This window comes from Bombina bombina, chromosome 2 (assembly GCF_027579735.1).
Source record: "Bombina bombina isolate aBomBom1 chromosome 2, aBomBom1.pri, whole genome shotgun sequence".
Classification (NCBI taxonomy): domain Eukaryota; kingdom Metazoa; phylum Chordata; class Amphibia; order Anura; family Bombinatoridae; genus Bombina; species Bombina bombina.
In genome coordinates this window covers 907,382,189-907,398,014 of record NC_069500.1, presented here as the reverse complement: position 1 = coordinate 907,398,014, position 15,826 = coordinate 907,382,189, and the positions used below count along the sequence as shown (strand labels likewise).

Below are 15,826 nucleotides of genomic sequence, written 5' to 3'. Positions count from 1 at the left end.
AATTATGTTTTTTAATACCTAGATAGGCTCTGGAGCAACGGTGTGTATTCAGGACCACGGGACAGCAGTGTTTTACAATGTATAACATTGCTAACACTGCTGCTTTGTAGTGCTCAAAATACATGCACCTTCCTGAGCCTACCTAGGTATGGAATCATGTGTTGAAAACTTTCTACAAAACTTACTAGAAGGCTTACATTTAAATTACATTTCTAATCCAATAATGAAATGCTCCAGTTTGTTGTTTTATTTTATTATTACACAAGTGTTTGTTGGTATCTAAACAAAGGAGTTAAACACATAAAGCGACATGTACTTTATTCCCCCACTATACTGTGTTCCCAATCTATATAGCACCTGGTAAATTATATTAAATTGTTTACAGCTCCTTTACCTTTCTTTTGTCATTTGAAACAACTGATTTTGCTTACTAAAACCTCAACCATATTTTCAATTATCTGAGATAAGGAAGCTGTTGTGTTTATATCAGGTGATAAGATAATTTTCTCCAACATTGGTGTGTCCGGTCCACGGCGTCATCCATTACTTGTGGGAAATATTCTCCCCCACAGAGAAAGGCAAGGAGAGCACACAGCAAGAGCTGTCCATATAGCTCCCCCTCTGGCTCCGCCCCCCAGTCATTCTCCTTGCCGCTCTGAACAAGTAGCATCTCCACGGGGATGGCGAGGAGTTTGTGGTGTTAGTTGTAGTTTTTTATTTCTTCTATCAAGAGTTTTTTATTTTAAAATAGTGCTGGCTTGTACTATTTACTCTACAACAGAAAAGTGATGAAGATTTCTGTTGTATGACTAGTCTCCTTCTAACAACACAGGCTAATGCTAGATGACAGTCATTTTTCCCCTCAGGGAAAACGGTAAGCCATTTTTCTTTCACCTCAGCAAAAAAGATAACAGGCTTCCCCTTTTTGATTTCTATGCTGGTAGACACTGTTAGGGGCCAAATCGATTGGTTTTTATTGCAATATCATGGCATATGAAATGTTTTATGAGCTCATATACACTTGGGGACGTTTTTTATTGATCTGGCTTGTTTTAGACACCTAAATCTAGTCAGGAAGGCCCCTTCACTCTAGTGTACTGAGGGAGGAGGCCTCATTTTGGCACTTCAGCTGCACAGTTGATTTTCAAGGCAGTGCATTCAGTCTCATGTGAGAGGGTCCTGTGGCTCAGAAAGTGACTCCAGAAGGCTTATTTCTGTGGATGGCTTACCCCTAAGGAAGGTAAAAGCTACAGCAATGCTGTAGCAGGGATTGTGGTGTATAAAAACGGTTAAATCCAACAATTTGCTCCGGTTTGCTTGTTTTAAGAGCTAGAGTCTCCATATTTGCTGTGCAATACTTTATAAGCATTAAGACACTGGGGTTCAAATTTCATAAAAATCGGATATTGCCTTCATAGTTTTTTGAACATTCAGAAATAAAGTGTGTCATTTTATTATTTAAAGAGACAGTAACATTTTTGTTTAAAATAGTTTTTATTGCATTGTTTGCCTGCCTAAATCTGTTTAACATGTCTGGGCCATCAGATAACCTATGTTCTGTGTGTGTAGAGACAAATGTGGTTCCCCCTTCGAGTGTTTGTGATGATTGTGCCATAGCGTCCAAACAAAATAAGGACAGCTCTGTTACATTTCATAATGTTGCCCAAGATGATTTATCTAATGAAGGTAGTGGGGATAGTTCTACATCCTCTCCTTCTGTGTCTACACCAGCTTTGCCCGCGCAGGCGACACCTAGCGCGCCAGTGCTTATTTCTATGCAACAATTGACAGCAGTAGTGGATAATTCTATAGCAAATCTTTTATCCAAACTGCCAGCATTTCAGAGAAAGCATGATTGTTCAGTTTTAAATACAGATAAAAAGGATGACCAATCAGACGCTGACGATGCCTTATCTATTTTACCCTCACATCAATCAGAATTGGCTGTGAGGGAAGGGCTGTCTGAGGGTGAAATTTCAGACTCAGGAAAAATTTCTCAACAGGCAGAACCTGATATAGTAGCATTTAAGTTTAAGCTAGAACATCTCCGCGCTTTGCTTAAGGAGGTATTAGCTACTCTGGATGACTGTGATTCTATGGTAGTACCAGAGAAGTTGTGCAAATTGGACAAATTTTTAGAGGTCCCAGTGCACGACGATGCTTTTGCTATACCCAAGAGGGTAGCGAGCATAGTGGATAAGGAGTGGGAGAAGCCAGGTGTACCCTTTGCCCCACCTCCTATATTTAAGAAAATGTTTCCCATAATAGACCCTAGAAGGGACGCATGGCAGACGGTCCCGAAGGTTGAGGGAGCTGTTTCAACACTAGCGAAGCGCACAACTATTCCTATAGAGGACAGCTCCGCTTTCAAAGATCCAATGGATACAAAATTGGAAGGAGGGGCGTGTCTCTGGGCAGCACCTTCAATGGACGCAATATTGGTGGCTCTGAATAAATCATAGATAATTTGCCGATTATCAGTGACATAATAGCTCATCTAATATTCTCTTGTAGTTACTCTGAGTTAGTACTTTAAGCTGATTCTTTTGATATGCTACACTTGGGTACTTTATCTTTGTCCACCGATCCAGAGCGTTGGGGCCTACGGCAGACTCTTCACTGAGAGGCACTCAACACCCCCCCCCCCCCCCCCCGGTATCTTGACGCCGGGTATACAGTGCTTTGACACTGCTAACCACTAATAACCAGACACCGCAAATATGGCTGAGCAGATCCTTCGAGAGCTGGAGAATTTACTGCTATTTCATCTCACCCATGTTGAAGAAAGCCTCTGTAAATCTCTACAAGCGGACACCCATGAAACCTCACGCACCAGTTTTGTACCAGAGACGCAAGCAAGTGCTACTGAGGTGCAAATAGCTAGCTTACCTCTGAACCGACTACTACAGAGACCTCCATCGAAAGCGGACTACCTAGCCTCAGACTCGACTAGTATAAGTGCTGCTGAGGCAATCCTTTACCATGCTGCAGCAAATACTAAAAGTGTGACAGAGGCGATTCCTAACCATGATGCACCCGCGACCACGGCAACTACAGCAGGCCGTATCAACATAGATCTACCCACTGGCGTCTCTGCAACCAAAGGGGACCTAATCATAGGCTCTTACAACCCGCAGGTTTCCACTCACCACCCAGCTGCAGAAAAATTCAGGATTCCGGTAAGACCCTGGAGGAAATATAGGAGTCCTCAACCAGCGCCGGCGAGTTTCAATAGCCCTGCTGATGATCCTAGCATTAAGGTGAGAGGCGCCAGTCACAAAATCATTGTCTATATAAGGGCAATAACCGGCTTCAGGATGGGCTCTGTTACCGGACTTCTGCTGTCTGTAATCCCTAGAGATCGCGGCTCCGCTTCTCCACCCTGGCTACGCAACAAAGCCGACGCCGGAGAGGAGGGATGCTGCTTAGGCCCTGTGGCACTCGGGAACTTTCCATTGCTACGCAGCCTCTCTTCTTTCCTAGAGAGTGCCCCACAGAATGTGCGACACGGAGTGGGTTAAGACAGAAGCGACAACAAAGACTGATACCCTCGGTACTTAGTGCACAATCTTAAATTCGAGTGGAACTGTAGAGACATGTTGTTAGTGTGATCCCTGTAATATATAACATGCTATTATGTCCATGAAGACTTTATGCCTGAAATTTCATTAATAGTTATAGTATTCTCATACCAACAAAATCCTCATCAGCCCCCGGACTTTGCATGAACAGGGGATCAACTGAAAGACTATATTGACTGACTCAGCCCCTTGGAAAAAGAATAAGTGAGTTAAAAGTTTACTTAGGTTTAGCCCCAATACCATTTTGTACCCTTACGCTGTTTTATTTTCTATATTGCTCTTATCGCTGCTCTCTCTCTTACCCCCTCCTTCACTATATAATTGAAATATGTACACAATATTTGGGATATGGGAGGTTAACTGTTTTATAGATATTGGTGGCTGGCTGGATTCTCACTGAGACGTCTTGCATGTTTGATTCAACTTTAACCCTTGACAATAAATGCCCTATAGTTTAAGTAAACAGTCCTAAAGCTAACAGTTATAACTACCTGAACAAATGATGACAATGGAGATAATAAGGATTGATGTTGTTGATTCCCTTTTTCCCATATAATCCTACATTTATGTGGCTTTTATATACCAAGGAGTAACGTGTTGACTCTGCAGGACACTTTATAGACCTGAAGCCCTGGCCTTAGCATTAATAGTGTTAGTAATTAAGAAACTCAGAGCCTATCAGGTAATACTGAGAACTATTTTTGCTACTATGCGCTTGGTTCACCTGGAATCATATATATCCCTGACATGCCACCACGAGTCTTTATTTGTTTACCATTTAAGGTGCATATAGTTGGTAGAGTCCTGTAGCAGCCGCATAAGCTCAGAGATAGATTTTACTGCTCCTACTCCCATTGGAAGTTACAGAAATAGTTCTTGGGAGATGAGGTTGATCACCCCACTGTATATATATTAACAGGCACATAAGTTACAATCCCATATATATTTCAGCTTATCCATGTCTGGTTCTCATTAGTTATTGTGAGTGTACATAACTCCATAGGTTTTCTCTCTACCATGCTATACACATCGCATATTGTAATATATCTTATTATTTCAATCCCTAGGCCCAAGAGTGGCCTATTTATTATTATTTTTCCCCTCCTTAAAGTCCCCCATTATGTCTATAATGCAGTTCAGGAGGTCCAAGAGAGGCCTCGTTATTTTTCTTTGGGAGGAAATTATTCAACTCCGTATCATATACTTTCATATATTAGGAGGTATCAAAAAAAACTGAGGTTCAATGTTAAATGTGTATTTACATTTTCAAGCAATATGTGTTATGTGATGACTAAATGCCAATTTTCTGTTTGCGTGGTGTTTTGTGTAACCACCTGCTTGTATTATTTTTCTTAAAACCTCAATAAAAATAATAAATTAAAAAAAAAAAAATTGGAAGGATTGCTTAAAAAGATTTTTGTTCAGCAAGGGTTCATCCTTCAACCAGCTACGTGTGTTATTACTGTCACTTCAGCGGCGTCCTTTTGGTTCGAGGAACTAGAAAGGTCGCTCAAGAAAGAGACTTCCTATGAAGAAGTCATGGACAGAATTCACGCATTATAGTTAGCTAATTCCTTTATATTGGATGCCGCTTTTCAAATAACGAAATTGGCGGCGAAAAACTCAGGTTTTGCTATAGTAGCGCGGAGGGCCCTTTGGCTAAAATCCTGGTTGGCAGATGTGTCGTCCAAGACTAAGTTACTTAATATTCCTTTCAAGGGTAAGACCCTTTTTGGGCCGGAATTGAAGGAAATTATTTCAGACATCACTGGGGGTAAGGGCCATGCCCTCCCACAGGATAGGCCTTTTAAGGCTAAGAACAAGTCTAATTTTCGTTCCTCTCGCAATTTCAGGAACGGACCGGCTAATAACTCCACTGCCGCTAGACAAGAAGGTAACGCGGCCCAGCCCAAACCCGCTTGGAAGCCCATGCAAGGCTGGAATAAGGGTAAACAGACCAAGAAACCTGCTGCTGCTACCAAGACAGCATGAAGGGGTAGCCCCCGATCCGGGACCAGATCTGGTAGGGGGCAGACTATCTCTTTTCGCTCAGGCTTGGGCAAGAGATGTTCCGGATCCCTGGGCACTAGAGAGAGTCTCCAAGGGATACCTACTAGACTTCAAGGGACTTCCTCCAAAGGGAAGATTCCACCTGTCTCGCTTATCTTCAGACCAGATAAAGAAACAGGCATTCTTACATTGTGTAAGAGACCTATCAAAGATGGGAGTGATAAACCCAGTCCCCTCCGGGGAACAAGGTCTAGGTTTTTACTCAAACCTGTTTGTGGTTCCCAAAAAAGAGGGAACTTTCAGGCCAATTCTGGATTTAAAGATATTAAACAAGTTCCTCAGAGTTCCATCCTTCAAAATGGAAACCATTCGGACAATCTTGCCGACAATCCAGCAGGGTCAATATTTGACTACCGTGGATCTAAAGGGTGCATATCTGCATATCCCAATCAACAAAACTCATCATCAGTTCCTGAGGTTCGCTTTTCTGGACAAACATTACCAGTTCGTGGCTCTTCCATTCGGTTTAGCCACCGCTCCCAGAATTTTCACAAAGGTGCTAGGGTCCCTTCTAGCAGTCCTAAGGCCGAGGGGCATCGCTGTAGCACCTTATCTAGACGACACCCTAATCCAAGCGTCGTCTCTTTCCAAAGCAAGGGCCCACACAGACATTGTGTTGGCTTTTCTCAGATCTCACGGGTGGAAGGTGAACATAGAAAGAGTTCACTGTCACCGTCCACAAGGGTTCCTTTTCTGGGAACAATAATAGATTCTGTGGAAATGAAGATCTTCCTGACAGAAGTCAGAAAGTTAAAGTGCATGTAAAGTCAACCTACTTGCTCTTCATCAAAGTGTTTAATTGCCAAAATAAACATTAGTTTCATTCATCATAATTTTAAAATCTCATTTGAAAAGTAAATATATATTGTTTTACTTGCTATTCTTATCGGCGATTCCTCCGCCTGCCATTTTGGTCCCACATTTGTTTTTTGATTGACACTTTACTTTCGTAATCTTTTTTTCACCCCTGGGGCGTCAGGCCGGTTGTTCGCTACGTAACTGCGCATGCGTGAACTACTCGATGACGTTGCATAGTAAATGCTCGTCCGAGATTCGCGCATGCGCAATACGAATATCTAATCAGTTATTATAGGTGCCGAGGTTTAGAGCGTATTGATTGCTGTACGCATGCGCTTATTGTCATCCATATTTTAAACGCATGCGCAAATATAACCCCTCATAGTGAACGAGCTTCAAACCAACGTCATAGAGTGGGTGGTAAAGATTGAAATGATGCAGGGGAAATACAGGAATAAGACGGTTGGGAGGAGCTCACTGCTTAGAACGTAAATAAGTTTGAATTGAAAAAAATATATAAACATTATTTATTTAAAAAAAATATTATTGCGGTTTGACTATATATAATATTGTGAACAAGTAGGTTAAATTTAATATCGAAAAATTTACATTCACTTTAAAGCTTCTAAACGCTTGTCGAGTTCTTCATTCTATTCCTCAACCCTCCATAGCTCAGTGCATGGAAGTAATAGGGACTAATGGTCGCAGCAATGGACGTGGTTCCTTTTGCTCGAATTCATCTAAGACCATTACAGCTGTGCATGCTCAATCAGTGGAATGGGAACTATACAGACTTGTCTCCCCAAATTCAAGTAGACCAGGTAACCAGGGACTCACTTCTCTGGTGGTTGACCCAGGATCACCTGTCTCAGGGAATGAGTTTCCGCAGACCGGAGTGGGTCATTGTCACGACCGACGCCAGCCTCTTGGGTTGGGGCGCGGTCTGGGACTCTCTGAAAGCTCAGGGTCTATGGTCTCAAGAAGAGTCTCTTCTCCCGATAAACATTTTGGAACTAAGAGCAATATTCAATGCGCTCCTGGCTTGGCCTCAACTAGCGGAAGCCAGGTTCATAAGGTTTCAGTCGGACAACATAACGACTGTTGCGTACATCAATCATCAGGGGGGAACAAAGAGTTCCTTGGCGATGAGCGAGGTGTCCAAGATCATCAAATGGGCGGAGGATCACTCCTGCCATCTATCTGCAATTCACATCCCAGGAGTAGACAACTGGGAGGCGGACTATTTGAGTCGTCAGACTTTCCATCCGGGGGAGTGGGAACTCCACCCGGAGGTCTTTGCCCAGTTAACCCAATTATGGGGCATTCCAGACATGGATCTGATGGCGTTCCGTCAGAACTTCAAGATTCCTTGTTACGGGTCCAGATCCAGGGATCCCAAGGAGACTCTAGTGGATGCATCCTCTCCTTCCCAGGCTCATAGCCAGGATCAAACAGGAGAAGGCCTCTGTGATTCTGATAGCTCCTGCGTGGCCACGCAGGACTTGGTATGCAGACCTGGTGAATATGTCATCGGCTCCACCATGGAAGCTACCTTTGAGACAGGATCTTCTAGTACAAGGTCCATTCGAACATCCAAATCTAGTTTCTCTGCAGCTGACTGCTTGGAAATTGAACGCTTGATTTTATCCAAGCGTGGGTTTTCAAATTCTGTGATAGATATTCTGGTCCAAGCCAGAAAACCTGTGACTAGAAAGATTTACCATAAAATATGGAAAAAATATATCTGTTGGTGTGAATCCAAGGGATTCTCCTGGAGTAAGATTAAAATTCCAAAGATTCTCTCCTTTCTCCAAGAAGGTTTGGATAAAGGGTTGTCAGCGAGTTCTCTAAAGGGACAGATTTCTGCTTTATCTGTCTTGTTACACAAACGACTTGCAGCTGTGCCAGATGTACAAGCTTTTGTTCAGGCTTTGGTCAGAATCAAGCCTGTTTACAGACCCATGACTCCTCCTTGGAGTCTAAATTTAGTTCTTTCAGTTCTTCAAGGGGTTCCGTTTGAACCTTTACATTCCATAGATATTAAGTTACTATCTTGGAAAGTTCTGTTTTTGGTTGCTATTTCTTCTGCTAGAAGAGTTTCTGAATTATCTGCTTTGCAGTGTAATCCACCCTATCTGTTTTTCCATTCAGATAAGGTTGTTTTGTGTATTAAGCCTGGTTTTCTTCCAAAAGTTGTTTCCAACAAGAATATTAACCAGGAAATAGTTGTTCCTTCTCTGTGTCCGAATCCAGTTTCAAAGAAGGAACGTTTGTTACACAATTTAGATGTAGTTCGTGCTTTAAAGTTCTATTTATAAGCAACAAAAGATTTTAGACAAACCTCATCTTTGTTTGTCGTTTACTCTGGTAAGAGGAGAGGTCAAAAAGCTACTGCTACCTCTCTTTCTTTCTGGCTGAAAAGCATTATCCGATTGGCTTATGAGACTGCCGGACGGCAGCCTCCTGAACGAATCACAGCTCACTCTACTAGGGCTGTGGCTTCCACATGGGCCTACAAGAACGAGGCTTCTGTTGATCAGATATGTAAGGCAGCAACTTGGTCTTCTCTGCACACTTTTGCCAAATTCTACAAATTTGATACTTATGCTTCTTCGGAGGCTATTTTTGGGAGAAAGGTTTTGCAAGCCATGGTGCCTTCCATTTAGGTAACCTGATTTGCTCCCTCCCTTCATCCGTGTCCTAAAGCTTTGGTATTGGTTCCCACAAGTAATGGATGACGCCGTGGACCGGACACACCAATGTTGGAGAAAACAGAATTTATGCTTACCTGATCAATTACTTTCTCCAACGGTGTGTCCGGTCCACGGCCCGCCCTGGTTTTCCTAATCAGGTTGAAAATTTTTTTCTTTATACACTAGTCACCACGGCACCCTGTGGTTTCTCCTTTTTCTCCTAACCGTCGGTCGAATGACTGGGGGGCGGAGCCAGAGGGGGAGCTATATGGACAGCTCTTGCTGTGTGCTCTCCTTGCCTTTCACTGTGGGGGAGAATATTTCCCACAAGTAATGGATGACGCCGTGGACCGGACACACCGTTGGAGAAAGTAATTTATCAGGTAAGCATAAATTCTGTTATATCTGATCTCCCTGCAATATCATATTTTGTATATGTATTCACAATATACATTTAATAAAATGTTTTTCTTTATATTTACCACTATCATCGTCTGTTTTTTCACTGCTCTCCAAAACTGGTGGTGGTGGCTGTGCACGCATGTCCCATCCAAACCGTCCTTTTTTATTTTATTTTATTAAATATCAAGGCACACCTGAGCATGTAGGCAGCACTCACTTGTGTGTCATTATGACTGTAGTTCACAACCAGTTCTATGAATTGGATATGTAGCTTTCAAAATGAATGTTCGGTAGAGAGGAAGGAGATAGGTCTTGTTTGTGCATTGTATTAAGTGCGTATGCATCACACGTTCCTAATCACAAACAATGCTCATAAGCTGTGTGAGGAAAAGTTAGGTACTTTTTGAGTTCTTCCCTTACAACTGACTATTTCCTTTGATTTAAGGTAAACTTATAATATTTGTATTTGGAGTGACGTACTTTTCATGCACAGTTAAGCACCTTTAATAGCACATATGCAGAAGGGAATTTCTTTAAGACCATGAAATCCATTTTTTTTTCTTTTATGATTAATATAAAGCATACAATTTAAATACATTTCCAATTTACTTCTATTATCTAATATGTTTCATTCAATTGGCATCCTTTGTTGATGGAGCAGCAATGCACTACTGGGAACTAGCTGAGCACATCGGATGAGCCAATGACAAGAGGCGTATAAGTGCAGCCATCAAGCTCTCGGTAGTGCACTTCTGCTCCTGAGCCTACCTAGGTATGCTTTTCAACAAAGGCTACCAAGAGAAATAAGCAATTATGTAACGCTGCATGGTCGGCCTGAATCATAAAAGTTTAATTTGATTTTACTGTCCCTTTAACTGCAAAAGAAAATGTGACTCCACTGTACTCACTGTGTCAGTGAAAATGTTTAAGTACAGTATATGTTTTTGTGAAAATCTGAGGACACTGAATGTAGATGTTGTGTATTGTGCTGTGATGTCAGAAGGTTACTGTTTCATCTCTGCACCCCAGGTCTTACATAGAATATAACTGAGATTCGTCTCTTCTGTTCTAGATCCTGTACAGTGCTGGGGAGAAAAAATGGGGCACAGATGAAGCCAAGTTTATTGAAATTCTCTGTGTAAGAAGTTTTCCACAACTGAGACTGAGTATGACGCAATTTTTTTTTTTCTTTTCTTTAAGTTGTAACATTTGTATTGAATTTTTAGAACCTAAAACAAAAGAAAAATAATTGTATAATATCTGCAGAAAAGTGATACATTAAATAATAGAACAACTAAAGAAAGAACTAATAAAAAATGAAAAATAAACAATAGATTGAATGGGGTATAACATTTAAGTCGCCATTTAAAGGGACATGAAAGCCAAATTTTTTCTTTCATGATTCAGATAGAGAATACCATTTTAAACAACATTCCAATTGACTTTTATTATCTATTTTGCTTCATTCTTTAGATATCCTTTTGTGGAATAAATAGCAATGCGCATGGGTGAGCCAATCACACAAGGCATCTATGTACAGCCACCAATCAGCAGTTACTGAGCCTATTTAGATATGCTTTTTAACAAAGGATATCAAAAGAATTAAGCAAATTAGATAATAGAAGTACATTGGACTCTCTTTTTAAATCATTAAAGAATACATTTGGGTTTCATGTTCCTTTATGGGCCAGATTACAAGTAAAGCGCTAACAGTTGTGCGCAAGCAAAAATTGGGTTTATCGCAGGTGTTTGTGCATGTTGGATGTAGTGCTCGTATTACAAGTTGAAAGTAAGTGTGAGCAACATTGCAATTTACACTAGAATGATTACCACGTCCTTGGCTGTGGTTAACTGTTTTGCGAAACAAAAAGTGTCACAAAACACATCACAAATACATTACAAAGTACAGTAACACTCATAACACCATCTAATAAAAATGATTTAAAAAAATATTGAACAAAAAAGCTATGAGCAAATGCGGTTTGGTTTGCTCCATTGGCTTCTATGGGAGAATAAGTGAATGTGCACGTGATTTTCTAGAGCATGCAATTTTAAGCAACATTCTAATTTACTCCTATTATCAATTTTTCTTCGTTCTCTTGCTTTCTTTATTTGAAAAAGGCATATAAACTATTTTTTGGTTCAGACCCATGGAAAGCACTTGTTTATTGGTGGGTGAATTTATCCACCAATCAGCAAGAACAACACAGTGTGTTCACCAAAAATGGGCCGGCATCTAAACTTACATTCTTGCATTTCAAATACAGATACCAAGAGAATGAAGAACATTTGATAATAGGACTAAATTAGAAAGTTGCTTAAAATTGCATGCTCTATCTGAATCACGAAAGAAAAAATTTGGGTTCAGAGATACGGACACGTACAAAAATTATATAATAACGAAATGTATTTACAAGTAACAGTATGTATGTGCAAAAATTAAAAAAAAGTTTAATTTTACCAATAGCTAATTACTATTTTAATGGGATGTATGAGGTTGATGGGATGAACACAGTTTCTGAATATTTTGTGGAATGTTAGATAAAAACACTTGCATTTCATCATCAAGCATTTTTAAGCTTCCACTTCCTATCCATGTATCAAAAGCAGGAGCAGCAATGCACTACTGGGATCTAACTGCAAAAAAACCCCCACTGACTTCAGCTCAGTGTTAAAGCTGCCGCCCTCAGAGCTCTGCGAGTTGCACTGACTACTGCCTGTGCTGCAAACACACTGCTATCCCACTCACTGACTACACTTGCAGTCACAAGTCGATTAAGGAGACTACATGTGCAGTCACGAGCCAATGTGCCGCCAATAGAAATAGTTTCAGTTCCCACTGAACTGCTGCTGACGCACTAATGCAGTGCTTTCCAAACTGTGTGTCGTGACACATTAGTGTGTCAGCAGCAGTGTGTAGGTGTGTCCCTGCTTCAGCACAATTTTTTTTTAATTTAAATTTTTGTAAAAAAAAATGTTTTGGTTTCCGCCTGCTTGCTACGCATATCACATGGTTGACTCGTGATTGATACCTAGTGGGTCACAGATCTTAACCTATTGACGCAGCTCAGTGGGAACTGACTGCACGTGTAGTCTCCTCAATCGGCTCGTGACTGCACGTGTAGTCAGTGAGTGAGACAGCTGTGTGTTTGCAGCGCAGGCAGTAGTCGGTGCAACTCACAGAGCTCTGAGGGCGGCAGCTTAAACACTGAGCTGAAGTCAGTGGTTTTTTTTGCAGCTAGCTCTCAGTAGTGTATTGCTGCTCCTGCTCTTGATATATGGATAGGAAGTGGAAGCTTAAAAATGCTTGATGATGAAATGCGAGCGTCTTTATCTAATATTCCACTAAATATTCAGAAACTGTGTTCATTCCATCAACCTCATACATCCCTTTAAAATAGTAAGTAGCTATTGGTGATATAAAACTTTTTTTTAACTCTTGCACATACATACTGTTACTTGTATATACATTTCTTTATTATATAATATATGTATGTGTCCGTATCCCTTAAAACAAGTTAGTTTAACCTCCTGTTTGCTACTACAACTGAATTGCTATGTCACAAAATGATGTAGGTCTAAAAAGTGTGTCGCCAACATGAAAAGTTTGGAAAGCTCTGCGCTAATGTGTCATGACACACAGTTTGGAAAGCACTGAGGTAGGTAGTTTTTACATTTCCAGAGAACTATATAGCAGCAGTTTTGCAAGCATGCTCTTGAGCACTAGATTGTAGCAGTATTTTTAAACTGTTAAAGATATTCTTACTTAAAGGACCAGTAAACGCAACAGATTTGCATAATCAACAAATGCAAGATAACAAGACAATATAATAGCATTTACTCTGAATTTCAAATGAGTAGTAGATTCTTTTCTAACACATTTCAAAGTTAGGTATATTTCCACTCCCCCTGTACCATGTGATAGCAATCAGCCAATCACAAATGCATATACGTATAGTCTGAGTTCTTGCACATGCTCAGTAGGAGCTGGTGACTCAAAAAAAGTGTAAATATAAAAGACTGTGCACATTTTTTTTTTTTAATGGAAGTAAATTGAAAAGTTGTTTAAAATTACATGCTGTATCTGAATCAAGAAAATTTAATAAAACTTGAGTGTCCCTTTAATGGGATATGGAACCCAAAATGTAAACAACTTTCTCTATTATCAATTTATCTTCATTCTCTTGGTATCTTTTTTTTAAAATATTATGTTCTGTCTGAATCACAAAATCATTTTTTTTAAGGTTTCGTATCCCTTTAAAGGGAAATTAAACCCAAAAATGTTCTTGCATTATTCTGATAGATCATGTAATTTTAAACTATTTTCTAATTTATTTCTTTTACCAAATTTTCTTCATTCACATGATATCTTTTGTTGAAAAGCAGGGACATACGTTCTGGTGCGTGTCCGTATCTGCAGCACTATATAGCAGCAGTTTTGCAAGAATATTTGATTATAGAGGAATATTGAAATTGCATGTCCTATTGGAATCTATTACAGTTTAATTTTGACTTTACAGTCCCTTTTACTTTCGCAGTACAATTACACAGCTCATCTTCTTTCTTACAAATGTTATATTATGGAGAAATAATACCCCCATTTTAACTTTTATTTATATTATTTCAGCATTTGAAGAATACAAAAATATTAGCAAGAAAGCTATTGAAGACAGCATAGCTGGTGAGATGAGTGGTCATCTAGAGGACTTGCTTCTAGCAATAGGTAAGATGTCTAATTATTTGCTCCCTCTATTGAATGTTTTCTCTTTTTTAATCATTAGTTCCTTTAATAAAGTTTTTTGTTACAACACATAGAAGGAAATTGAAAATAGGGTACAAACTAGGCATGTGCGTTAGCTGCTGAATGTGGAAGAAGTCTGCCGCTCGTGCCCATTTAACTATTTTCAGAGCCGTATTGCTTCTTGTGAAGGTTCAACACACTAATATCTGTGCAAATCCACATCATAGTGTGTTACACTTTCACAAGAAGAAATACGGCTCTAAAAAGAGTTGAATGCTGGGAGCGGCTGCTTTGTACAGGCCTAGTACAAACTAGACAGGCCTAGTACAAACCACAAACAAGAATTGGTTGTTAAAATAACATTATGAAATATAATTACGTGCTTTTAATGCACATTAAACAGATTTAGTGATGTATTAATAGAAAACATTAGTCTGAGAATAGTATGTAGAGGTTTTATTTTTAAATTATATTTGTTGTTTAAATTTAATTGAAATTTTTATTGAAGACTTGTCGATTTACATAATATATAACCAATACAGAAATACAGCGTTTGTATCAAGGTCTAGTTTCATAACATCAATATGGTTACCAGAATGTCCATAGTCAACCATAAAAACAAAAAAAAACTGAGAGGCAGATCTGAGTCCAGGAAGGTTCCAATCTCTTTAATTGGTTAACAGTTCTATCAATCGGAATGTCCTTTTTATTTCCTTGCATCTCATTTCTTGACTTGGTCATAGCTGCAATATACTATGTTTTCCAAATCTAAATATCTGAATAAAGTACTTATACGTACCCCAAGTGTTCTTATTATAACATAAACAGTCAATACACAAAACAAATATAACAAACTAATGCACTGTACGCCTTCGTCTAATTATTTATTCTTTAGTATCTCTGAATGAATATATGGTTAAGTATCCACTAAGTATTCTCGAATATATCAGCTATCTGTAGTTAAGTGAGGCTCCCTATCCCTCTATCAAAGGTAAAAATTCCTTTCTTTTATGTCCAATTATGTCTTTATAGTTTTGTAGTGTAAAATCCAGTAATACCAGACTTTATTGAAGGACTCCACTGAATCTTGAATATGTGCCGCTTACTCATACATTTGAAATATGTTCTCAATCCTCCCTAACACTTCTGACTATTCTGGTACCCCTATTTTCCAATGTTTAGCTATAGTTATATGGGTTACCGTACATACAATTCTTATGAATGTATTTATATTTGTATTAAAGGGCCAGTAAACCTAACAAATAATGTTTTATATAGTGCAGAATTATATAACATTAGCTTAGCGCCAGATTTCTAAAGTGAAGGGTTAAATAGATATCTCGCAAAGAAAACAGAACGCCGCTCCTGGCTCTACTGAGCCGGTCTGTTTCCTTTCCAAAGCTGATCGCGGGCACGCTGTCTAGTCACAGCGCGCCCGATCGCGCTATTAAACTCAATGTAGCTCGCTCCCGCTCAGGTCTGGTAACGGGAGCAAGCTACATTGAATTTAATAGCGTGATCGGGCCGGCTGTGATTAGACA

The 15,826-nt window shown here is 39.8% G+C and overlaps 1 protein-coding gene across 2 annotated transcripts in view; it reads left to right on the top strand.

Moving 5' to 3' along the window:
* Positions 1-15,826, top strand: part of ANXA3 (annexin A3) — a 128,002-nt gene that overhangs the window by 88,288 nt on the left and 23,888 nt on the right. For both annotated transcript variants that reach the window (XM_053703294.1, XM_053703295.1), the window contains exons 9-10: positions 10,617-10,710; positions 14,172-14,267. In XM_053703294.1, coding sequence (XP_053559269.1) covers positions 10,617-10,710; positions 14,172-14,267 — 190 coding nt within the window. The remainder of the gene's footprint in view (positions 1-10,616; positions 10,711-14,171; positions 14,268-15,826) is intronic.